This window comes from Cervus elaphus, chromosome 17, assembly GCF_910594005.1.
Source record: "Cervus elaphus chromosome 17, mCerEla1.1, whole genome shotgun sequence".
In the NCBI taxonomy this organism is placed as follows: Eukaryota; Metazoa; Chordata; class Mammalia; order Artiodactyla; family Cervidae; genus Cervus; species Cervus elaphus.
This window is the reverse complement of record NC_057831.1, coordinates 57,853,208-57,879,980: the sequence shown is the minus strand read 5'-3', so window position 1 is coordinate 57,879,980 and position 26,773 is coordinate 57,853,208. Positions and strand designations below refer to the sequence as shown.

Genomic DNA, 26,773 nt, shown 5'->3' with positions numbered 1-26,773 from the left:
CAGTCACCATCCACAGTGATTTTGGAGCCTAGGAAAATAAAATCTGCCACTGTTTGCATTTTTTCCTCCATCAGTTTGCCGTGAAGTGATGGAACCGGGTGCCATGATCTTAATTTTTGTAATGGTGAGGTTTTTTTTTTTTTTTTTTTGTAATGGTGAGTTTTAAGCCAGCTTTTTCAGTATCCTCTTTCACCTTCATCAAAAGGCTCTTTAGTTGCTCTTTACTTTCTGCCGTTAGAGTGTTACTATCTGCATTTCTGAGGTTGTTGATAATTTCTCTGGGCAATCTTGATTCCAGTTTATGATTCATCCAACCTGACACTTTGCATGATGTACTCTGCATGTGAGTTAAATAAGCAGGGTGACTATGTACAGTCTTGATGTACTCCTTTCCCAATTTTGAACCAGTCCCTTGTTCCCTGTCTGGTTCTGTTGCTTCTTGACCCACATACACATTTCTCAGGAGACAGATAGGGTGGTCTGGTATTCCCATCTCTTTAAGAGTTTTCCAGTTTGTTGTGATCCACACAGTCAAAGGTTTTAGCATATCAATGAAGCAGAAGTAGATGTTTTCCTGGAATTGCCATGCTTTCTGTATGATCCAGCGTACATTGGCAATTTGGTCTCTGTTTCCTCTGCTTTTTCTAAATCCAGCTTGTACATATGGACGTTGTCTGTTCAGATACTGTTGAAGCGTAGAATGTTGAGCATTACCTGGAGAGCATGTGAAACGAGTGCAACTTAGGGTAGTTTGAACTTTGTTTGGCATTGCCCTTCTTTGGAATTAGGATGAAAGCTGACCTTTTCCAGTCCTGTAGCCAGAGCTGAGTTTCCCAAATTTGCTGGCATATTGAGTGCACTTTCACAGCATCATCTTTTAGGATTTTAAATAACGTAGCTATTGACAAATTAGAATTTTTAGAGAGATTTCTGTTCTCACGCTTGATCAGCCACTGAAGTCTAAAGCATGTAAAAAAATTACACTAATAGATTTCATTCCTTCAGAAAATAGGCACTTATCTTAGTTTAAAGACAAATGTAGAAAATATAGAGCCCTTAGGAGATCACAGTCTTCTTAAGGACACATGATTTACTTACTAATAACTGCAGCAAGAAGACACTGTAAGATACTTGCTTTGTTCATTCTAGGCTGGTCAAGCAGGGCTTCAAGAAGGGGAAGTAGAATTTGGTCCAAGACTTTTAAGAGCAGATAAGATGACTGAGTGACTGAACAACAACAGGAAGATTTTAGTAAGAGTAGCAAGGGGTAGAAGCAATTCTATGACATTGAACATATTTTTTTCATCAAGTGTTTAGCTCTTTTTTCTATGCAAAACTGTGAAACTGCTCAGCAGTGGTCACAGTATTGGAAAAGATCAGTTTTCATTCCAGTCCGAAAGAAAGGCAATGCCAAAGAATGCTCAAACTACTGCACAGTTGCATTCATCTCACAGGCTAACAAAGTAATGCTCAAAATTCTCTAAGCCAGGCTTCAACAGTATGTGAACCATGAATTTCCAGATGTTCAAGCTGGTTTTACAAAAGGCAGAGGAACCAGAGATCAAATTGCCAACATCCATTGGATCATCGAAAAAGCAAGAGAGTTCCAGAAAACCATCTACTTCTGCTTTTTTGACTATGCCAAAGTCTTTGACTGTCTCCCAGAGTTTGCTCAAATTTGTATCCATTGAATCGATGATGCTATCCAACCATCTCCTTCTTGTTGCCCGCTTCTCCTCTTGCCCTCTATCTTTCCCAGCATCTGGGTCTTTTCCAGTGAGTCAACTCTTCACATTGGATGGCTAAAGTTTTGGAGCTTCATCATCAGTCCTTCCAATGAATATTCAGGATTGATTTCCTTTAGTATTGACTGGTTTGATCTCCTTGCTGTCCAAGGGACTCTGAAGTGTCTTCTCCAGCACCACAGTTTGAAAGCAACAATTCTTTGGCAGTCAGCCGCCTTTATGGTCAAGCTCTCGCATCCATACATGACTATTGGAAAAATCATATTTTTGACTATGTGGACCTTTGCCGGCAAAGTGATGACTCTGTGTTTTAAGACACTAACTAGGTTTGTCATAGCTTTTCTTCCAAAAAGCAAGCGTCTTTTCATTTCATGGCTGCAGTCACTGTCCCATGTGGTGGGACATTAAATATCAATACATTTAATATGATTCCTATTTCATACAGGGATAATATGATTACAGGGAATTAGATGGGAAATTAATAAGGAAAGATATCCAGAAAATAACCCAAACATTTGGAAATTAGTGTGTTTCTGCATAGTATATAAATAAAAGTAGGAATCACAAGGAAAATTAGAAAATATTTTTAACTTCGTAGCAGTGCTTATTGAGAAATTTATTTTGATAAGCTTTTAAATGTTTATATTAGAAAAGAACAGTGTAGAATCAGCAGTGGTAAGCTTGTACCTCAAGAGCCTAGAAAAAGACAGGAGATTAAACCTAAAGAAAGTAGAAAGCAGGACATACTAAAGGGTAAAAATGGAAATCAGTCTAATAGAAAATGTGGGAACTAATGATACCAAAAATGAGTCCTGTGAAAGGACAGTAAAATGACAAAGCCTTTTGTTTGCTAAGGTTTCTCACCCTTGGTTCTGTCGACCCTCTCAGGCTGGTAGTTGTTATGGGGCGCTGTCTCGTGTGTTGCCTGATGTTTGGCTGGATCCTTGGTCTTTACGCCCTCAATGCCAGTAGAACCCCGCTCCCAGCTGTGACAGCCGAGTGTCTGCAGGCGCTGGCAGGTGTCCCCTGGAGACGTGTGGCGCGTCCACTCCCCTTGGAGACCTCTCGGTGCGTGCTGTCACTTCAGTTATGTCCCGCTTTCTGCGAACCGATGGACTGTAGCCCACCAGGCTTCTCAGTCCATGAGGATTCTCCAGGCAAGAATACTGGAATGGGTTGCCATGCCTTCCTCTGAGGAATCATCCCGACCGAGGGATTGAACCCACATCTCTTATGTGCATTGACAGGCGGGCTCTTTACCACTTGTGCCACCTAGGAACCCCCTTGAGACCACTATGTTAGAACAGTCAAGAAAAAAAGACAAAAATTAGCAACATTAGTGAAAAAAGGAGAGACTTCATATAGATTTTATGAACATTAAAAGGATAAAAAAGGCATATTATAAGCCAATAAGCCAATTTATGCTAGTAAATTCGGTACCCTAAATGAAGTGGATGTATTTCTGGGAAAATGCAAACTACTAAAACTGACTTAAGGTGAAATAGAAAACCTGATAGAAAGCTTTATACTGACTTTAGAAACTGAATTTGCAACTAAAAGCTTTTCCACAAATAAAGACTCAAATGACTTCATTGATGAATTCTATTAAACATTTAAGGAAAATAGCATACTAGTTCTACACAAACTCAGCAAACAGGAAGAGTGAACACCTCCAGTTCACTTTATGTGGCCAATATTACCTTGATACCAAAACAAAACATATTACTAGAAAAGAAATCTATGTATGAAGAGACTGTCCAGTCGCTCAGCTGTGTCAGACTCTTTGCGACCCCATGGACAGCAGACACCAGGAGCCTTAATAAACAACAAAATATTAGCAGAGGAGATCCAGCCAGGAAAACAAAAACAAACCAAAACTAGAAGGGAAAAAAAACCCAAAACATTGCACACACACAAAGCACAGTGACCACCACATCAGGTTTATTCCCGGGAGTGCAGATTTTGTTTACTATATGATATTAATTTATTTCAACATATTAACACTAGTGTAAGTTGGGAGAACTGTGTTATCATCCCATTTGATATAGAAGAAGTGTCTGAGAAAAATTCAACATGTTCTTCATAAAAAATAAAAGCGTATTAGGAATACAAGATAGAACTTTCTCAACCTGATAAGGCATCTACAGAAACCTGTTAACATAATTAATGGTGAAAGACTATGTTCTTTCTCAGATCTCAAAAGAGGCAAAAATGTCTGCTTTCACTTTTGCTCTGTATTGTGGTTTTGCTATTTAGCACAATAAGAAAGAGACACAAAAGACAGACAGATGAGAGAAGACAAAATAGAACTGTCCTCATTTGTTACCGATACTGCGTCTATAGAAAATCCTGAGGAATGCATAAGCAAGCCTCTAGAACCAGTAAAGCTGAGCAGTAGTGTGAAGGGCTCAGGATAGAAAAATTGATTGTACCTGTATGTGTTAGGAACCAACAGTTGGAAAATGAAAAGATGTTAAAATTCACAGTAGCATCCGAAAAGGTTAAATGGTTAGAATAACAAAATATACAAAACCAGTGCACTAAAAACTATGCAATAATGATGGAATGTATTTCTTTTCCACTCATCAACTGTTAAGTATACGCCAAGCCCAACTCATTGTGCTGAAGACATAGAAATAAGGTGCTGCCGTAGCCCTAGCAGAGACAAATAAGAAAAGCAGAAAGCATAGCATTGTGATAGAAGCGTGCAAATGGTGTGTGATGCCATACATGGCATATCCTTCCGGAAGGATGCAGTGATTGTCCCGATATTCAGTCAGTCTGGAAGAGAAAAACCTAAAGCAGTGAAGACATAAACCATATTTACAGGTCAGAGAAACAGTATTATTAAAACCTCAGTTCTTTATCACATTTTACTTTGCATTTGCCTGGCTGTCAGTAGGATTTAATCTCCCCCATTATACTGACTGAGATTTTTTTCAAAAAGTACTTAGTCTACCTAAGTCATTTTTCCATTTTACACTTGGGTTTTGTTTTCTTTACTGAATTCTAGGAGTTCTTTATATATGCTAGATAGGTTCTTTGTTGGTTATGCATGTCACAAATATTTACTCTCATTCATTGGCATGTGTTTTAAAATCTTTTTAGTGATATCTTCTGATGAACGCACATTAATTTTACTTTTATGGAAAGATTCTATAGCTAGTGTTTTTTGTGTCTTCTTGAGAAATCCCTCCTACTCAAGATCATAAAGATACTATATTTTTTAAAAGTTTCTTAGATGTTCCTTTCAAATTTTGACTTTTATCCCACTGGGAACTAATTTTTCTTTTTTTTGTAGATTCCAGAGTGGTCTGTCTTTACCATTACTTTTTGGTGTGGAAAATGTTAATTTAATGGTATTTTCTGTGTTGTAGCTTAGGACAATGGGAAAACTCCTCATTAATATTTTGAAGGTTCTCTGGATTTTAATAATCAGTTTATTGACTTTTTTCTTCATAGTTTTTATACCTAAAGAAAACTATTTAAGTGCAAAAGAATTGTGGAATCAGCTTTTCAGAATACTTTGCCTACCTGAAAAGATGGTTGTGTGCTGACATTTTTCCTTTAAAATATTTCTAACAGTTTGAATATTGTTGATTTGTGGGCCACATAGATGTATTTTGCTTACCCCTCACAATGGTATGAACTTTCTGGAGCTGCTGAAATTCTCAAGTCAGATGATTTCACTTAACATTTTATTGTGTCCTGATCAACACAGTGATTTTCTATTCTAGGTCTGCATTCTCACCTGACAACAATTAGCTGAAACCAGCTCTTTGGATGGAGCATGTGTTCTCCATTTCTCCCCAGTGGTTATTTGCATGTCCCTCCCCTTGAGTTGTGACCTCTGCTATAGACCTGTGTTTAGAATATACTTACTCAAGAATTCTGAACAAATTTCTAGCCAACAGATGTTGTATACTTATTGACCTGGTCTTTATCTAGAACTGATAAAGTTTTTTTGCCAGAATGGTAGGTTTATATGGGTCATATTTTTAAAAATATACATAATATATATTATCAGAATAGATGTTAAAAAGGCATTTCATGAATTATAACAAGTTTTATTTAAGTGTAGTTTGTGTTAATTTCCGCTGTATAGCAGAGTGATTCAGTTATACATACATATATTCCCAGGACGTTGACTATAGCTCCCTGTGCTATACATAAGTAGGACTTACTGTTGATCCATTCTTTGCAGCTTGCAAGTACTAATCCCAAACTCCTGACCCTCCCTGCCCCCAAAGCTTCCTAGTATTTATGTGAGGTAGCCTGGCACACTGATTTTTGGCCCAGATACAGTAGGTTGATATATAAAGCTATTGAAAAGCCAGCTGCTCAGATGGAAGTAACTAAGAGACACCGCGCCCCTCCCCCAGCTTTGTCTTGTTGCCCCCTACCAGAGCTGGTAGGAACCTCAAAGTTGGAACACAGTTGAAATAGTTTTTCTGAAAAATCTCCAAGCAGCTCAAGTCTTACTGGAAACTTGCAACCCAAACCCTTTAAAAAACAAAGTTCATTTTACCTAATTAAATTGACTCCTTACAATTGTGTAATATCTCAGACACTCATAGAGAATAATACGGGAAACATTTTTGTACCTCCTTCTCATCTTTATTGAATCTTAACGGTTTGCTTTGTTGTTTGGTGTTTTAAGTACTTTTTTAACAATGGGAATATGGTTGATTTAGAATGTGTTAGTTTCTGCTGTGTAGCGGAGTGAATCAGTTAGATACAAACCCACTGCTTTTTGGATTCTCTTCCTGTAATAGAGCGTTACAGAGTATTGAGTAGCGTTCCCTGTGCTACACATGGATCCTTACTAGTTCTCTGTGTCATACACAGCAGTGCATATTGGTCAGTTCCAGTCTTTCCATTCACCCCTCTTCTCCCCTCTGGTAACCATAATATTGCTTCCTAGATCTATGACTCTAGTTCCCTTTTGTAAACAAATTCTTTTATACCATTTTTTTAGCTTCCACACATTAAGCAATGTTATATGGTATTTGTCTTTCTCTGTCTGACATACTTTCCTCATTATGACTGTCTCTTCAGTTCATCCATGTTGCTGCAGATGGCATTATTTCATTCCTTTTTATGGCTGAGTAATAATTCTGTTGTATATAGGTACTGCATTTCTTTGGGGCTTTCTAGGTGGCTCAGGGGTAAAGAGTCCGCCTGCCAAGCAGGAGACGACAGGTTTGATCCGTGTGCTGGGCAGATCCCCTGGAGAAGGAAATGGCAATCCACTCTAGTGTTCTTCCCTAGGAAATTGCGTTGACAGAGGAGCCTGGTGGGCTCCATAGTCCATAGGGTCACAAAGAGTTGGACACCACTGAGCGACTAAGCAAGCACGCACACGTTTCTTTCTGTATTCCTCTGTCGATGGGCATTCAGGTTGCTTCCATGTCCTGACTATTGCAGATAGATCTGCAGTAAACATTGGGGTTACATGTATCTTTTCAAATTATGGTTTTCTCCAGGTAATGAATTTGAATGTTCTTTCCAAAAAAGTTTGCATGCCTACTTTGTGCCAGTCCTATTCTAATCTTTGAGGATACAGCTATTAACAACACAGTTAAAAATTCTTCTCCTGACAAAAGTTGGGTGAAAGAAATCATTTCTAAAACTGGGGAAACATTTTTCTCAGCTATGTGTTGTGTTAAAATCAAGTGGAATAGACACAAATATTTCAAAACATGTCAAAAAAAATAAAGCTCTGGATGAAGTAATAGTAGTGTGATAAGAAATAATAATTTTAAAAAGGACTTCTGGTCCTTGGGACTTGTTGGGATTCAGAACGTTCAGAAGGAATACACCACACATGCTGTCATGAGATAGAGACAAGTATCACCTGAACGGCTGAGCCTAGGAGAAACAGCACAAATGTGGATGACTGTAAATCACTGTGCCTTATGCATTTCTGATTTAAAAGTTTTTAAAGTACAATTAGAATACTTTATACATGTGATTTTATTTCTCTGTCAGTAACATCTCTAGATCAAGCTAATGATATACAGATAAATATGTTCTCTTAAAATCAGGAAAAGAATAATACATCCTCCCCACCCCCAATTAATATTTAACATTATTTGTTAAATTTTTTTAGAACACAAGTCTTACTTGAGCTTTCATTTCAACTATTAATATGAGTATGTTTTTCCCATATCCTGTGGTAAATGTATTCTTTTCCATTTTTACTTTTCTTTTGCTATATATTCCGACTTGGAAAAGTTGCAAGAATAGTACAGAGAGCTCCTGTATTCTCCAGATGTTGACTGTTCCCGTTTTTACTGCTCCCTTCTTAGGGGCACAAAGCCATGTATGACAGAATCACCAAATTCAGTTCTTTATTCCGTTCCTGATGTTTGTATCTAGAAATAGTGATTTACAGTCATCCTCATGCGTGTTGTTTTCCAGATTAGGTCATTTATACTATATCTGTCTGTGTTTTAAGACAGTGTACGTGATACATTGAAATTGTAATTAGAAAACCAGTCAGTGGGATTTATTCTAGTAACAGAATTAGGAGGAAAGTGTCACTTCAGTAGACAAGGGAAAAAACAATGTATTTGGAAAAAACCGAGCACAGTGGGACTTCCCTGGTAGTCCCGTGGTTGAGAACACACCTTCCCGTGCGGGGGCAAGGGTTCAGTCCCTTGTCAGGGAACTAAGATCCTGCATGCTGGGCACAGGCAAACAAAAAGAAACAAAGCAGAATTTATTCATCATAAGAAGTCTTGTCAAAATAGAAATAGAGATACAGCTTCAATATTTGACAGTGGTTACTGGTTAGGTAAGGCTGATTTATTTAAAGAAGCATTTTTTATGGTATGAGGAAATGGTTGTGATTGGATAAATGAAAAAGAAATAACTATATGGTTATTTACATCTTTATAGAGAAAACAGACCAGTATAAAATACACAAAATGTAAATAGTGATTATTTTCTGGAGTTAAGAAATTATGCTATTTTTCCATTACACTTTTTTTTGCCTTTTAGAGTTTATTTTATAATTAAGACTTTTAATGAGAAATATAACTGCCTAAAAATATTTGTTATTTTTTCTTTTTATTTCTTTAGTGCTTTCTGTTGTGAATTGCAAAACCCATTAAAGTGTGAAACTTAATAGTTTTAAGGAGCCTAAATCAAGGTAGCTTTGATAATAAGTGTAAAAGAAACACAATTGGTAATGTTACAGAATATCAAATGGTTTGCTTGTGCGGATGAAGCTGCCAGGGCTTCGCAGGTGGCACTAGTGGTAAAGAACCCGCCCGCCAGTGCAGGAGACGAGAGGGACCTGGGTTTGTTCCCTGGGTTGGGAAGATGCCCTGGAGGAGGGCATGGCACCCCACTCCAGTGTTCTTGCCTGGAGATTCCATGGACAGAGGAGCCTGGAGGGCCACAGTCCATAGGGTTGCAGAGAGTTGGACTGAAGGGGCTTAGCATGCATGCACATGAAGCTACGAACTTTTCTTTTTCCCCACTGGGCTGGGTCTTTGTTACAGAGTACAGGCTCCAGGGGCCTCCCTGGTGACTCAAAGGGTAAAGAATCTGCCGGCAATGCAGGAGACCCAGGTTCAATCCCTGAGTCAGAAGAGTCCCTGGAGATCAGAGCAACCCACTCCAGTGTTCTTGCCTGGAGATTCCCTGGAGAGGAGCCTGGCAGGCTACAGTCCATGGGGTTGCAGAGTCAGACACAACTGGAGGGACTTAGCACGCACACACAAGCTCTAGCGTGCACAGGGCTCAGTGGTTGCCGCATGCTGTCTCAGTTGCCCCATAGCATGTGGGATCTCAGTTCACTGACCAGGGATTGAGCTCACACCCCCGCATTGGAAGGCAAATTCTTGGCTACTGGACAGGTAAGTCCCAAGCCATGAAATTTTTACCTGAGCTAGATATAACATTAATAATGGGGGTCTTAAGTTCTTCATAAATGTGGTACAAATGCAGATAATGCATCTGTCACTAATCCTGATGTTGGTACTTACCCATGCTTGTGGTCTTTACTCAGATTCTTAAATGAAGATGTACATAGTAACTGATTTCTAGTTTGTTTTGTAATGGAGATGAGTGAATATATATATATTTTTCACTGGCTTTCTAAATATCAAGAGTTGACTTTTTTTCTTTTGTACATTTTTGCAGATGGTAGTAAAGACTTTTATGGATATGGATCAGGACTCAGAAGATGAAAAACAGCAGTATCTCCCTCTAGCCTTGCATCTAGCATCTGAATTTTTTCTCAGGAATCCCAATAAAGATGTGCGTCTCCTTGTAGCATGTTGTTTGGCTGACATCTTTCGAATCTATGCCCCAGAAGCTCCATATACTTCCCATGATAAACTTAAGGTAAATACAGCCTTTACAAAATTGGTTTTCTTTTATAGTTTAGCTTAATACCCTTAGGAACATAGCTTTCATTTTAATCATCTTGTCATCGTAAGAAGATTATGTCATAAGTTCTAAAAACAAAATAATTATTTATTCAATTAATATTCATTGAATATCCATAAAATGACTGGTATTTTTATGAGACATTTGAAAGATACAGATCAAAACGGTCCCTGTCTGCTCATATCTGACCTTCAGGATAACCTATCTGAAAGCCCAGATGACTGAGTTGAAGGGATGGTGGATGAATGACACTTTTTAAAACAACTGTATAACAGAATTCACACATTCAAATGACTGTTTTCCTCTGCAAGTTATTTTATATGCAAACCTATATGCTCATCTTGATGGTTCTGCCTTTGTTTGAAAAGTTTGAGGAGCTCCTCTTTTGAGTTGATCTCTTAAACTGTTTTCATATTATGAATACTTTCAGATAGCCCTTAAATCAGTTTATTCCATATTGATACTATTTGGGGTTAAAACTTCTAAAGAAAGCTTATTAAGAAATAGAGCACTGTGTGAAAAGTACAATCCCTTGGACCAATCTATTAAATAGGTCTTGAAAATTACTCTTTACATCTAGGGAATTGTAATGGAAGTACTTCATATCCAGGTACTTTAACTGAAGATAATTATCGTGATACAATATAAAGACAGTGAATAAAGTGGAAGTTCTGTACTTAGAAGAAAGGGTAACGAGACATAGAACCTATGATTCTCTCAGAATGAGAAAGCCTAAAGATATGTGGCAGTAATTATCTTTATTTTTGCTTCTAAAGGATGTAATTTTAAATTGCTCTTTTCCAGATATTTTGAGTAATGGACTAGGCTAGTGCCAAGGATAATTTTCTTTTATTGTTGTCTTTAGTAGAGAATATATATATAGACTGTTAGAATATTGTGAAAGTAATAAGTACTTGTGTCTAACTTAATATATTTTATCATTTTTTAAAACAGGACATATTTTTGTTTATTACCAGACAGTTAAAAGGTTTGGAGGATACAAAGAGCCCGCAATTTAATAGATACTTTTATTTATTAGAGGTAAAATTTTTTTTATTTAATAAATATCACTATTTCATGTTGTAGGAAATTCTTTATAGTAACTTTATAATGTAAAATGAATCTTTTTGTTTGTTTTATACAAAGCCTACTTAAGAAAATGTCATTTACAATATTTTTTTTCATTCCTCATCTCTTCATATTCCATGGGCAAAACTGTTACATTGAGACTTTATTTTCATATGTTTATTCTTTCCTAATCCCAAAAGAGATTAAATCAAATTAATTTTCACTGCAGTTAATATTTTGTGTATATATATGTCCTACCAACCTCTGACAGTTTAGTATTTTTCAGTAAGAAAAGGTTAATGCCAACAGATACTTATCTTTTTAAAGGTCAGAGTACATGACTGCTGAAACAATTGTAGTTTTATATATGTTGGGGTATTGTAAGCTTTAATATAGATTTCTAATTCTAAAAACTAAATTTTATTAATGAGCCTACTTTTGTATAACTATTCTCGGTATGTGTGAATAATTTTATTTATTTATTTATTTAAGAATTTAGCGTGGGTTAAATCGTATAACATCTGCTTTGAGTTGGAAGATTGCAATGAAATTTTTATTCAGCTTTTTAGGACTCTCTTCTCAGTGATCAAGTAAGTTATTTTTAAAGCATTTCTGTTTGTCTCTTTTTCTTGCTGTGCATATTGAATTATCATGTACTGTGTATTTACACTAAGATCTTTTAGTTAAAAGGAAATGTTTTCCTTAGAAAACTTAACATAAAGAGGAAAATAATTCTGTTGTCTGAAAACCCTCTTTGTCTTTATACTGACATTTTAAGTTATGGTATCAATTGTATGTTGTTGTTGTTGTTTAGTCACTAAGTCATGTCTGATTCTTTGTGACTCCATGGACTGTAGCCCACCAGACTCCTCTTTCCATGGGATTTCCCAGGCAAGAAGACTGGAATGGGTTGTCATTTCCTTCTCCACGGGATTTTCACCACCCAGGGCAAATTCTTTACCACTGAGTCACAAGAGAAGCCCATCAATTGTATAGGTTGACTCTTATAAAGCGAATGATATGAGACCTTATATCACATAATGAAGTACTAAATTAGGAGGTGGAAATTATAAGTATCATAGGTACCATTAGTGAGTGCTGGGAAGCATAATAGCTCAGTGGTTGAGCACACTGACTTCAATATCTATTCATTTTAAAGTTAAAAAAAAATCACAAGCATTGCTCTTTCCTTATGTAAGTAGGGACACACATGTGCAGAGGAGTGCGGTGGCTTGTCCAGGGACAAATTGCTGAGCAGTAGAGCCAGAACTCTGGTTTCAGTCCAGTGCTTCATCCTGGTGTGTGTGTGTGTATATGTGTGTGTGATTTCATTCTGGTGCTTCATCCTGGTGTGTGTGTATGTGTGAGATTTCAATCCAGTGGGTGGGTGTGTGTGTGTGTGTGTGTGTGTGTGATTTCATTCTGGTGCTTCATCCTGGTGTGTGTGTGTGTGTGTATGTGTGAGATTTCAATCCAGTGGGTGGGTGGGTGGGTGTGATTTCATTCCAGTGCTTCATCCTGGTGTGTGTGTGTGATTTCAATCCAGTGCTTCATCGTGTGTGTGTGTGTGTGTGTGTGTATGAGATTTCATTCTGGTGCTTCATCCTGGTGTGTGTGTGTGTGTGTATGAGATTTCAGTCCACTGGGTGGGTGGGTGGGTGGGTGAGATTTCAATCCAGTGCTTCATTCTGGTGTCTGTGTTTTAGTAAACCAAGCATTGTTAGGAGATGTGTTCTGTAGCATTACATTACATACAAGCAATATATCTCAAATATATTTTAAATTTTCTAATAGCCACATTAAGAAAGGTAACATGAAACAAATGAGATTTATTTAAATAATATATTTTATTTCAGTGTATCCAGAAGGCATTAGTATTATTTCAGCATGTGGCTCTATCTATCCTACTAGATAGGGCAGTAGCCAAATGGCTATTGCATAGTGACTTCGGTATTGAATAGCACATTTCTGAAGTTTTCTGTAGGTTTCTAATGAATACTATTACATATTTTTCTTTTCCTTAGCTAGAATGGTAGGAAGAGAATATAACCTGAGATAAACTGGACCAACCTAGTCTAGTGATAGAAGCTTATAAAAAGATTGCATGAGAAAAAACTTCCTGTGACAACTAACTGAAGGCCCTTAAGTGAATGATAGAATGTATAAACTTTACCTTTGTGTTGCTTAGCTTTCGCTTCCTAACAGAGCAGCCCACAACTTGATGGTTTAAAACATACTCCGTCTTGTTTAGCTCATGATTCGGCTTGGGGGTTCTGTTTGTGGGGGCTGGACTTGCTCCTGTATTTGCAGTCAGTTAGTAGAACATCTGGCAACTGGCTGATATAATAGGACAGCTGGGTCACATGTCACTCTGTCATCATCCAGCAGGCTAGTCCAGGTCCCTTCATACGCTGACTCGGTTTCAGAAATTGCAAGAAGGGCACACCCCACCACAGAAGCACTTTTTAAAACCTCGGCATACTTCATGGCTGAGCAAGGCACATAGGCAAGCCCAGATTCAAAGGTTGGTTAGGTAGGCTCCTGTTTTGTTGGGAGGAGTAGCATTTTAAAGACGTGTGCATACAGAGATGGGAACAGTTTGTGGCCATTGTTTGCTTTCTGCCACATATTTACAACTTTTTCTTTTAATGTTAAAATTACCAACAAAATGAAAAGAAACTCCTGAGTTGTTATCCTGCCCGTTTTGTTACCTTGACTGTCCACTTAAGTCCACTTCATACTGTGCAGTTATACTTTTTTCTTCTATTACTTTTATATACACGTACTTTCTTTGATCCTTTCAATGTTTTTCTTTCTGAATCTAAAGATATAAATTTATTCTTGACCTAATTTAATTGAAAAAAATCACAGTGAGGTAAATCAGTAAAAAAAGACTTGCCTTTTGAAAGAGGAATTTATTGGTTTGTATTTATTGACACATTTACCATATCTGGTGTTCTTCATTCCTTTGTATATATACAGATTTCCGTCTTGCATTATTTTACTTTAGTCTGAAGGACTTCCTTTAACGTTTCCGATAGTTCAAGTCTACTGCTGATAGAATTCTTTCAGTTTTTCTATGTCTGAAAAAACCCTTATTCCACCTTCGTTTTTGAAAGTAATTTTCACGGTGTGAATATTATGTTAATAATAGACTTCTTTCCTCTCTTCTTTTGTGTCTCAATACTTTTAAAGATGTTCCTCCATCTTTTTCTGGCTTACACTTTTAAAAATGATAAGTTTTTGTCATTTTAAATCTTTGTTTCTCTGTTAATAATGTATCTTCTTTTTCTCTACCCACTTAAGATTTTCTCTGTATTGCTGGTTTTAAAGAATTCAATTATGGTGTCTCACAGTGGAGTTTTCTTCCTGTTTGCTGTGCTTGGAGCTCACAGAGCTGCTTGGATATGTGGGTTTACCCTTCTGATTACTAGATGCCTTGTGAGTTGTAAGATTTTCCGCTATAGTTGAAACACACACATTGTGTGACCTGTGTGAATTCCAGGGATTATTCCTTCTGCTCCTTTCAGGTGGTTCCTTCCCCAAACTCAAGACACCTGCCCATGCTAATCACTAATCAGCTGAGGACTCAGCGGCAGTCTCTGAGAGCTTGCTCTCTGAGTGGTTCTCTCCCCTCTGGTATTCTGCCCTACAAACTAGTCTCTCCAGATTCAGAAAAACCATTAGGCTCTGCTAGCATCTTCTCTTCCTGTACTGAAGCCTGGAAACTTTTATAGATAGAAAAAGTAAGCTTCCCTTCTTTCAGCAGCATGTGTATAGGGTCTGATATGTTTTCATATATTTTGTTTATTTTTTTTTTAATTGTTTCAGGTAGAAGAGTAAATCCTATTATTGAATCTTGGCTGAAACTAATGGAAATAATTTTTAAGTCTGTTTCATTTCTCTTTTCTTCACTCCTTTCCTATTCACAAATGATATGGATCTGAGACCTAAATACTCTCTTCATTTTTTTGTATCAAGCTGAGTATCTCTGTTCTTCACTGTCTACCTCCCCCCACCACACACACACACACGTCCTACTATATAATTGACTTTTGCACAGTCTTGGCCTTTAGTAAGCAAGATATTTGAGAGAGAATATTTTTCTAAAAGTTGTAGAAAACTGTGAATTTAACAATAGGACAATTTTTCACCAACTCTAAAAATTTGATCTTTGATTTTACCACTAGGTGCCCAACAGGTGTATTATACATTATTTCAAGCTTATTTTTTAAAAATTATAGATAAGAGATAACATAAATGATAATAAAATTTAGGTTAGTCTTAATTTAAACTTCTCTTTGTCTGTAGTAGTACAACTAAGTTATATCATTCTCTTGATTTGTTTTTGCATATATATTCTGATAAAAGTGAAAACAAACAGGTCAAGTCTTTAGTTAAGATACAGTCAGAGAGGGAGAAGCCTAGATGTTCTCTTGACTTACAACAGTTTTGTGCCAGTCTTTTTGGGTAAGTTTATATCGGCACTAGATATATTTACTGAGAAGTCCTGCCCTTGACTCTGCACTAACTAAGGAAGCAGGACTGAAACTGATGTTGTCTTTATACCTTGTTGATTTTTCATTTGTTTGTTTGAAATTCTTTAAGAGACAGCAGGATGACTTTTTCAGAATCTGAAGTCATGAGTTCTGGTAGCATTTTACATGAGATTTTGGATTTTCAATATTGTTGGACTAAAACTTCTACTGGCAGAGATATGCAGGTGTTTACATAGGCCTTTTTTGTGTTTATAGTTCTGTCATTTTGGGGGAATTACTAAAATCGAAAGGGATGAAAAGCTATCTGTGTTCTTTATCTTGTACATTTTTTGTTTCCTTAAAATTTTGTCATTTTTTAAAATCCAGGGGCATGTAAGCAAAGACTTCTTTGAAGTTGACATTTTTGTTTAGTTGAATTTAACCTGTTCTTTGAATTCTAGATGTATGGGGCTTAATTAAATTTTTGTATGTGTGAAATAGTTTACAGTGATTTCTTAGCTGTTTTAGTAATAATCACCAGAGGAGCAAAGTAAATATGGAACAGCCAAAATTTCTTTGCCATTATTGGTGTGGTTTGCTAAAGTGAAAAATCCTTTACATTTGAGATAGTTGCTTTAAACTGGGAAATTTCATTTTCTTTGGTAAGCCTAATTTTTTTCTCTGTCTCTCTTTTTTTTTTAAAGCAATAGCCACAATAAGAAGGTACAAATGCACATGCTAGACTTGATGAGTTCTATCATCATGGAAGGTGATGGAGTTACTCAAGAATTATTGGACTCCATTCTTATTAACCTCATTCCTGCACATAAGGTCTGTATAGTATGAAGATATTAAAGGTTAAGGTTAATATTTAATGGTAGTACTACACATACGAAAACTTGTTTTTCACCATTTGCAATCCCATGTAATTATTCCCACTATCATTCTCCAGTCCCAAGTAAATTAGAGTAACACACATAAGCCTTATAGCTCTTGTTGTCTTTAAAAGATATATTTTCATTTGGTTAAGTGCTGCCTCTTCTCTGGAAAATTAAAAATGTTCCAGATTGACCACTCATATCTAATATAGGAATTGCAAGGAATTGAACTACTGTCTTGGTTTAGTTCTTTGTTTTAGAAAAGAAAATGTATTTACTACTTTCTAACAGATACAGAGTGTAGGAATTGGTATTTCTTCTTAGAACCCCTGTCCTACATTTTTCTTAGGCACTTTCAGAAAATGATTTGGGCAAAAGCAGAAACTATATGGTTAATGTTAAGGGGGAAAGGATGTTTAAGAGCAGTCTATTCCTCTCCGTTTCCTTTTTCTGTTTGTTTCTGCTAGCTCACCCTAAGAAAGCAAAGGACTTAGCTTCCCCGACTCTGGGTCCACCACTGATGTGGATTCAGGCCTATCCTACTGTTGATACTTACTTTCCCGCTCTTTTCCTCTAAGTGTTCAGTGACTTGCCATCAGATGTCTGATAAGTATGTATCTATTTATGCTACTCACAATAAGATGCAACCAATTATAAATTCTTTTCCTGACTGATATATTATTTACATTTTTTAAAAATTCAGATGAGTCTGTAATAGATCAAAATTCTGAGAGTATGGCAAAGAGGTTATATGTGTTAGACAAAATAAGAAAGGGAAAAATTTTATGAGGAATAGTGTATTTAGTGTTTGTATTCTAGTTAGAGTGTATTTTTCTTTTTTTTTTCTTTTTTTTAGAGTGTATTTTTAATGAGTAGAACAATGCCTTTTTAGGAAATAGAAAGGTTTTCTTAATTTTATCAAGATATAAATGATATACAGCACTGTATAAGTTTACCTACATTATGAAATCATTTATTTAATTTAAACATGAGACATTTAGTGAACATCCATTATCTCATAGCTGCAAAATTAAAGAAATAGAAACAAAATTTTTTTCTTGCAAATGAAATCAATCTTAGGATTTACTCTTAATGAATTTCATTCACATATAACATATAGCTGTTTTTAAATAGATTTATGATGTTTATATCACTCGTACTTATCTCTTAGTTGGAAGTACCTTTTGACTGCCTTCATCTAATTCTGCCTCCCTACCCCCTGCCTTAACTACAAATCTGATCTCTTTTTTTATGAGTTAGTTTTTGAAGTGTAATTGATCTACATAACTCTTCCTTAGTTGGGGTTACACAGTATTTCTATACAGTTTAAAATGATCACCTAAATCTAGTTATAATGTATCAGCATATAAAGATTTACATAGTTATTGATTATATTCCCCACACTCTACATTTCATATCTGTGACTCATTGATTTTACAGGTGGAAGTTTGTATCTCTTCATCTCCCTCACCTGTTTGTTTCCTCCAAGATTGCCTTAATTTTGAGCTAATCTTGTTCTCTTGGGAATAAAAACCTGGAGCAAGTATCAGGAAGCTATGGCTTGTAGACCAAATCTGGCCCACTGCCTATTTATGTAAATAAAGTTTTATTTGAACACAACCATGCTTATTTGTTTTCATTGTGTCTATGGTTGCTTTCCTGCTGCAACAACCAGAGGTGTGTAGTTGCAGCAGTGACGATATGGCTGGCCATAAAGCCTAAAATACATATCTGCCATCTGGCTCTTTGCATAAAAATTTTGCTACTACTAACCTAAGGTATAGGATATCCTTGTCTTTTTTTGGAGATAAGTGCAAGATGATGGTGAATGAATCTGGTCTAAAACTGCAAAGTGTAGAGATGTTAATAGGTACTTTTCAACACAAGGATTCCATTTTCAATAACTTTTTAAAAATTAAATATATCTCTTCACAGGCTTCCTCAGACCCTTTAATTTATTACCATGCATTGGGAATCTTGAGGAATGAAGGCAGTAGTTAGCATTTCAGAAATATAACTGATTGAGAATTTTGCTTGAAGCACTTCACAGGTCCACTCTTCCTCAGAACAGACATTGATTAGACAGTGAAATACTTAGGATAATGGGTGTGTGTGTGTATGTGTGTGTGTGTGTTAGGGATAAACGGGTGTGATTGCCAATTCAGATTGGTTCAGTTCAGTTGCTCAGTTGTGTCTGACTCTTTGCGACCCCATGGACTGCAGCATGCCTGGCCTCCCTGTCCATCACCAGCTCCCGGTTAACAAAACCTAAAAGTCTTAGATTTAGTAAAACTAAATATAGGGTTGAGCTTTTGGCTAATTACCTACTGGGTTTTTTTTTTATTTTTTTGTATTTTAGTTTTTGATTCATGGTTGTGCTATTTGTAACTTCTGCATTTATGACCTCTTGACTAGTGGATATTGGGTAAAACCTTGAATGTGGTTCAGTTATATTTTTTGCTTTAAATTTTCTGAACTTGGAAGACTTTGATGGTCTAGTGGTATTATCTCGTAAAATTAATTCGTTTGTAACCTTGCATATTTTTTGTGTTTCAGAACTTAAATAAACAGTCCTTTGACCTCGCAAAAGTCCTGTTGAAAAGGACAGTCCAGACTATCGAAGCATGTATTGCCAATGTAGGTATTTCTGCCTCTTGTTTCTGTGATTTTGTGGTTCTTAATCCATAAAGGTACGAATTTATTAGAACCCTTCACATAAAGGCTTATTCAGCCTGTAAACAGTTTCACCTGTTTAGAAGAAATATATAAGAGAACTGATATGTCCAAATGTAACCAAATGCAGCATAATTTTATAAGCTTATAGACATTGTTTTTAAATGGCACAAGATAGAGGATGTTAGGTCTGAAATTCCCACCGTTTCTTCTGTTGCCTTTGTATTTTATCTTTTTATCTTCTGGCTATGCTGATCTTTTTCACTTTCTCCCTTCATCTTTGTCTGTGGCTGTCTATATAGTTCCTTCTTCATGTCTCTAAACCATTCTTCTGAACCTTTTTGGCTTTCCCTCTTAAATAGTTGTTAATAGAGTAGTAAGTTGTTTTTTTACTTTTGTGTGTGTTTTTTGTTTTTACTAAAAAGTCAATAAAGTAATTCTGAAAAGAAATTATAATTATAATTATTAATGTAACAAGTTCATTATTGAACATTGCTCAGACTCTTACCTGTTTTTTCACACTTTATATAAAACTTTAAATTGTTCATTTATGTTTCCATATCTTGACATCATTTTTTTTGACATTATCTTTTTATTTATGACAAGAATGATTGCAAGTGTTCCTTTGAATTCATATATAATTTACCTAATCATTTCCCTCTTGCCTTGCATTTAGGTTTTTTTCAGTGTTTTCTTTAGTACAGTCTTTGTGAATGTAGTATTTATTTACTATTGTAATTGTTTTCTACATATAAAAGTCTAAGTATATTAATTTAAATGTTATGAATTATTAGTATTATTTAATTTACTAAATACTTAAACATGGTTCAAAAAAGTTTTCTCAAGTATTATAAAAGTATATACAATGACTTTGTCTTTCTTCAGTCTCAAATATCTTTTTCTCACTTCTCAAAAATAGCCATCACCAATAGATTTTCATGTTGTTCCAGAATTATTCATATGTGTATGTGTAGTTTTAAATTTTGTTAAAACTCTTTTCCTTATTCTTTTCAAGTTCTTCACAATAAATATTAATATTTTCTAACCCTTAATATATGTTGTCTTTCAAGAGAAATTTATCATTTGATCATACTACCAAAAACATGCTCAGATCAGTTCCATACAATTGCCTCTGTAGCATTTTTCCGTTTTAAAAGTTTTTTTCTAATTTAATTTTGCTAGCAAGGAGTGGAGATACCTTTTAATTTGTACTTTGGTATTATATTCTCTTTGTTTCTTCTTCCTAGAATGCTTTTAAATTATCACCTTTGTATCATCACCTTTTCCTTCTCTTTGTCCTCTGAGTTAAAATGTTTTTTACTTTCTGGGGGCTTTTTGGCTGCTCTGGGTGTTTGTTGCAGTGTTCAAGCTTTCTGTAGGTGCAGCAGATGGGCTGAGCTCATGGTTGTGGTATGTGGGCTTCTTGTTGCAGTGGCTTCTCTTGTTGTGGAGCACAGGCTGTAGGGTGCACGGGACCAGCAGTCAAGGCTCACAGGATCAGTAGTTGTGCCGTACGGGCTCAGTTGCTCCACAGCATGTGGAATCTTCCTGGACCAGGGATTGAACCTGTGACCCTGGCAGGCGATTCTTAGCACTCTACCACTGGGGAAGTCTCTTTCTGGGTATTTTTGGGAAAAAAAGCAACTTGTCCTCCACCTTCAGTTATTCTTTATTGCTACATTAATAGAGAAAGTATGTGTGTGTGCACACATGCTCAGTTGCTTAGTCGTGTCCAGCTCTGCGACCTCATGGACTATAGCCTGCCAGGCTCTTCTATCCATAAAATTTTCCAGGCAAGAGTATTGGAGTGGCATTTCCTACCTCGGGTTCTTCCCAACCCAGGGATCAAACACATGTCTCTTGAGTCTCCTGCACTGGCAGGTGAATTCTTTACCGCTGGGCTACTTCGGAAGCCCTAGTAAAGAAATTACTCAAACTTAAAAATCCAAAAGATTTAGGCATTTAAAATTTTTTGTCTGCTATTAAGAAATTTCTCTATAAAATCGTCTATAATGGATTAAATAAACTATTTAAATTGTTTTTTTAATAACAGTTGATTCCTAGAATTGTCATCCTAATTTGAAAGAAAGGTAACAACTCAATTACTTTTAAAATTTTTCATATAACAGTCATAATTTGATGATATTTGGAGATTTGTTCTGTTTTGGTGACTATCCTATTATATATATTAGTAATTGAAACATCTGTTCTTTTTCATCTTCCTCACTTGTATATGGAATGCCTAATTATATAGTTTTCTTCTAACACATTTATAAAAAGCCAATCCAAGTTTTTAAATGAAATGGATATTTTATTTTTGTTTGTGTCTCCTTTAGTTTTTCAACCAAGTACTGGTGCTGGGAAGATCATCAGTAAGTGATTTGTCAGAACATGTATTTGATCTGATTCAGGAACTTTTTGCTATAGATCCCCATTTATTATTATCTGTCATGCCGCAGCTTGAATTCAAACTGAAGGTAGGACTGACTATAATTTCTAAGCTCTTTAACTTTTGAGAGAAACATATATGTTATATTGTTTTCCTTTAACTGTAAAAAAATAAAATGTGAGTTCAGTTTATCTTACATTTAGTTAACGTATACATTTTTTTTAATCATTCGAGTAAAACAAAGACTCTCATCTCAGTTATAAGAGAGTTTTTCATTGCAATTAAAATTATAATTTACTTAATTGTTAAATGCCTGATAAACACAGTGATACAAATAACAGATATAAAAAATGGAGTTATCCCCAAAGTGTATTAAATGTTATTAAATGATATATATTATTATATGTATGTATTTTAGAATGTCAAATGATACCAGACTCAGTACTCAAAGGATCTTGATTTTAACTATTTGACCCTTTCATAGTATAGATCAAGGGCAAAAATTTTTACGTTATTATGACTTGTGTATATCTGGGCTTTTTTTTTTCCTTTTACTGTTGTTTTTTAAATAGCCAACTAAACAAATTCATAACTCCTCAAAAAATACAAAAATCTTAACACTCAGTCCTTTCTCCTTGTTCAACTTTAGAAAAGAACATCTTACATTTTGGTTGATATTCTGGAATTTTTGAAAGATTTTTTTTTAATATCCAGTATTTTATTTAATCCTTAAATTAGACTATGGTATATTTAGGACCAGCACTACAATTTTTATTTTTTAAGTTATGAAAAACATAAGATAAATTATTATGAAAAATTTAAGATGAATTATTTTGTCAATTTACACAGTTAAAATGTATTTGGGATTAGAACTCTGATTTCAAACTCTTAACAGGTATAAGATTTGTCTGTTTTGTTTTATGACAAGAATTTGCTGTTCACGTATGAAAGACATTTTACTAGGTTTCTCAGAAACTGTTGTACGAAAAACGTTAAACAGAGAACAAAGTTTTGTTTTATTTTTTAATAATGGTTTATTTCAACAACAGTCTAAGAGTGGTTCCATACTAAATTATTTCTGTGTATAAGGCATTAAAATATTTTCTCCCAGTCTGTATATAGAGTTTGAATGTGAAAGTCAAGCCTCTTTAATCCTTAAACAAGGCTGCTATAATAGACGGTGGGAATGGATTAGGAACTAGACTTCAGGATTTCAGTGTGTAGGCTTAATGTAAACAGAATGAAGTTAAGCTACATTGGTTGTCCATACCTCATTCTTCTATAAGTTCATTTACTTACATCAGAAGTTAAGAGCTGAATCTGGCCTCCCAAAAATGTTTTATTTGATAAATTTTATTTCAAAATGTCATGCAAAGAATTTTCTCTTTTTAAAAAGTTGATAACATTGAGTGGATGAATAAACTTTAAAATCAGACTTTGTTGAAAACTCCAGATTATACATGTTTGGCTAGAACTTTAGTAGTAGTACCTTAAATGGGTTATGAGCTTTTCTCTACCAGTTGTCCTCAGTTACTCTTCATCTTGTACCCTCTCTTCTTCATTGATACAAGTTGATGTTTTCATAGGCATACTTTAGGAGTAGGCGAACAAGAATTTTTTTAATAGATTTCTTAATTCCCTTTTTTAAAAAAAATTTAGCACCTTAGTTAATGTTATTTCTATATAGTCTCTTTTAATGCAATATTTATAACCCAAGGCCATTGATTTTTATGTTTTTCTGTATTCTTAGATAAATTTGTGCCTTTTTAAAACTTTATGTTGAACTAGTACTGTATCTAAATAATAGTAATAATGGAATATTTTATTGTTTTACAGCAAGTGCTATAAAATAAGAACCTATGTTCTTATTTGCTTCTGACTGTAACCCTAGCCTGTACCAGTATTACTTTTCTCATCCCAAGTGAAGAAACAGATTCAGAGTAGTTCAGATACTATCTATATGTAATTGTGTGTGTGTGCTTAATCGTGTCCAGCTCTTTCCAACCCAATGGGCTGTAGCCCATCAGGCTCCTGTGTCTATGGTATTTTCCAGTCAAGAATACTGGAGCGGGTTGTCATTTCCTACTCTGAAGAGATCTTTCTGACCCCATACGTCGAACCTGTGTCTCTTGCATCTCCTTCATTGGCAGGAGGATTTTTTTTTTTTACCACTTCACCATCTAGGTAGCCCATGTGTATTTAATTAGAGTGCCCCTTTTTTGAGTCACCAGTATATGCTAAGCAGATAGTCTAGGAAGTTTTTTATGGCTGTGGTGATTTTCTGTAGGTGTATTTCTGAATCATAGCTACAACTTCTTTTTAGTTAAAAGTCCTCTAAAGACAAAAAAAAGTGTTTGAGAAAATGCTTCAGAATAACAGTTTGTTTGATTTTACTTTTTACACTGGGCCACTGTCTGCAGCTGTGTACACTACCCATTGCAGGTCCTCAGCGTGCTGTCACCCCCTTGTGTTTTACGGGGTGCTCTGATAGTTGAGTTACTTAGCATTGGCTATAGTTGTCAGAAAATTTGCCACATTTTACAGTATAATTTTTTCATGTTAGGCAGAGATAGGCAGGCATTTATATTTATTCCTTAATTTAAAACATTAATAAAACACAATCATAATTGCTTTGTTTTGGTTGGAGAAAATTTTTACAGAGAATATTGTTCTGAATTGCTTACTTTGTAATTAGAAACGGTAAGAGATGGTTACCTTTTCCAACTAAGGTTGAAGAAAAATAAAAACTAGGTGGCCTTTTGAATTTCTTTTAGAAAGCCACTAATAAATTATCAATACAGAACTTCTGATTTTTATCCATTATTTTAATTAATACTTTATATATATATATATATATTTGTATTCAAACAATATATTAGGTAATAGCTCAATGAGATAATTTTCACTTTGAGATAGATTACCAACATAGCTATATATCAGAGACACCAAATAGTTTTTGCACCAGAAAAAAAATTCCCTTCATTATCATCATATTCCAGTCTCACTCAAGGAACATATTTAAAAGTCAAAAAAGGCAGGGGGTGAGTGGTAAGTTTTCATTTAGTTTTATTTCAGTAGTTATATTACGTGGGTGTGAAATGTCACATGTGAAATAATCACCAAGCTACTGAAGTGGTCACTTTCAAGTAAAGTAAGATTTCCACTTCTTCTAGTGTTTGAATTTTAAGGGATAGATTGATTTTTCTTTAAAAAGAAAATAAATCATGTTAGCTAGTCAGTTGAACTTACAGAAGGCAGCACTGATCTGCATTGTAGTCACATTGCTTGAGAAAGACTTTGTCAAAGAAAAACATTTTTGTAGTTTTAAACCTTGAATTTTCATTTTTACCTGTTTGATAAGTGTGCCTATTTTTTATCCACAAAACCCCTATCTCTGAAAATTTTAAAGCATTCTTTAAAAAAATGTGATACCTCCTCTAGTCTTTCTTTTTTAACTTGCTATCTTTTCCCATGAATATCTATGTATTGACTTTCTGGTATTACTTTAGACACACTGTATTTGAACACTTTAAAAATTAGCAGTTGCTTTTTGTTACTGTATTTGAACACTTTAGAAATTAGCAATTGCTTTTGGTTATTGTCTTTATTTTCCTAGTGAGTGTGTGACTTTTAAAAAATTTCATGCACCATGTGGTTTTGGAATAATTCAATATATATTAATGTGACATCAGTAGTGAAATGAAGGACATTTTTATACTGTATATTGATTCAGGATAAGAAAATAGGCCCCTGTCAAAAACAAAGTTTTGCTTTTTTGTAATGTTCAATTCACCTTTTTAGATCCTCGTAAGATTCATTGTCTTCTATTACAATGAGTTTTCCTGAATCATGACATTCTTCAGTATTTTTTGCTCCAGTCATGAGGGGATCATTGATTAAAACTTCATATACCAAAAAAAAAAACTTCACATATCAAAACCTTAATTGATACAGGTTTATGTTGGAGATGAAATTGTAGGGCAGAAATTATTTGTAGGTCTTCTGTTCACAGAATTTTTTCTAGGACTCTTAGGGAATGTTAGAATTATATCATTATCTTCATATTTCTACAGCATCGGTGCAGATTGCAGCAAGCAAGCAGAGAAACAGGCATAAATTAACAGTTGAGAGGGAATGAAATAAGAGCAAAGGCCCTGATGATCTAACGTGGAATTAAATCAACTTCTGCATAGTAAATGAGAGAATATGATATTTTAAAGTTTTCATCATTATAAGCAAAAAGAATGAAATTGCAGCTTCTTGGGACTATTGTGTGTTTTTTATTATAATCTGATGAATAAATCTCAGGCTTTATTTATTTTCTTTTTTCCCCTTAGAGCAATGATGGAGAAGAACGATTAGCTGTTGTTCGACTTTTAGCTAAATTGTTTGGTTCTAAAGATTCCGATTTAGCAACACAGAATCGTCCTCTGTGGCAGTGTTTTCTTGGACGGTAAGAGAACATACAATTCTGTGGACTCTTATGTTTTGGAGGCTAGTCAGTATGGCACACCTGATTAAAACCACATATATCAAACTTTGATATATGTTTGTTTAATACCAATGTTTTTGTCTCTCTTAGAGAGTAAACTGAAGAGGAATTTTTTATGAAGAAACTTTTTCTTATTTACCCACATAACAGGTTTTAATCTTTCTTGCGTGTGTAAAATAATGTCATTAGAATAAACATTTGAAGATCTGCAGAGTCTTAAACTTTTTAAATAAATCATGAGACTGAAGACGTCATGGTCCAGTCCATGCCGTATTTCACTCAAACAGTTTACTTATTTACTGGTGCTTATCCTTGAGATACGTAGCTTATCTGGTAGCCAGATGTGTTTTAAACAATTCGGTATTGTATAATTTTGAGATGGAAAGTAGCACTGCTCTATACTCAAAAGTTTTTAATGTTCCTTCTGAAGAACTTGGAATTATTGTGTTCTATTCAACTTGATGGTAAGGTTGGAAAATCTATGAAATTTATTAAATTGCTTTCTTGTGTTACATTTACATGTTTCTTTGCTTCAAACATTGATTAAAAAGTCAATTTTTATTATTAATATTCTAGAGAACATTTGAAATTCATCATTGTCTAATTCAACTGATTCAGGAAACAGGCTCCAAAATTTTTCTTAAAGT

General features: G+C 35.1%; 1 protein-coding gene across 3 annotated transcripts in view; it reads left to right on the top strand.

The window, feature by feature from the left end:
• Positions 1–26,773, top strand: part of PDS5A (PDS5 cohesin associated factor A) — a 120,030-nt gene that overhangs the window by 28,923 nt on the left and 64,334 nt on the right. For all 3 annotated transcript variants that reach the window (XM_043870733.1, XM_043870732.1, XM_043870734.1), the window contains exons 3-9: positions 9,900–10,103; positions 11,103–11,189; positions 11,709–11,806; positions 16,399–16,525; positions 19,129–19,209; positions 21,582–21,722; positions 25,972–26,087. In XM_043870733.1, the coding sequence (XP_043726668.1) occupies positions 9,900–10,103; positions 11,103–11,189; positions 11,709–11,806; positions 16,399–16,525; positions 19,129–19,209; positions 21,582–21,722; positions 25,972–26,087 (854 nt within the window). The remainder of the gene's footprint in view (positions 1–9,899; positions 10,104–11,102; positions 11,190–11,708; positions 11,807–16,398; positions 16,526–19,128; positions 19,210–21,581; positions 21,723–25,971; positions 26,088–26,773) is intronic.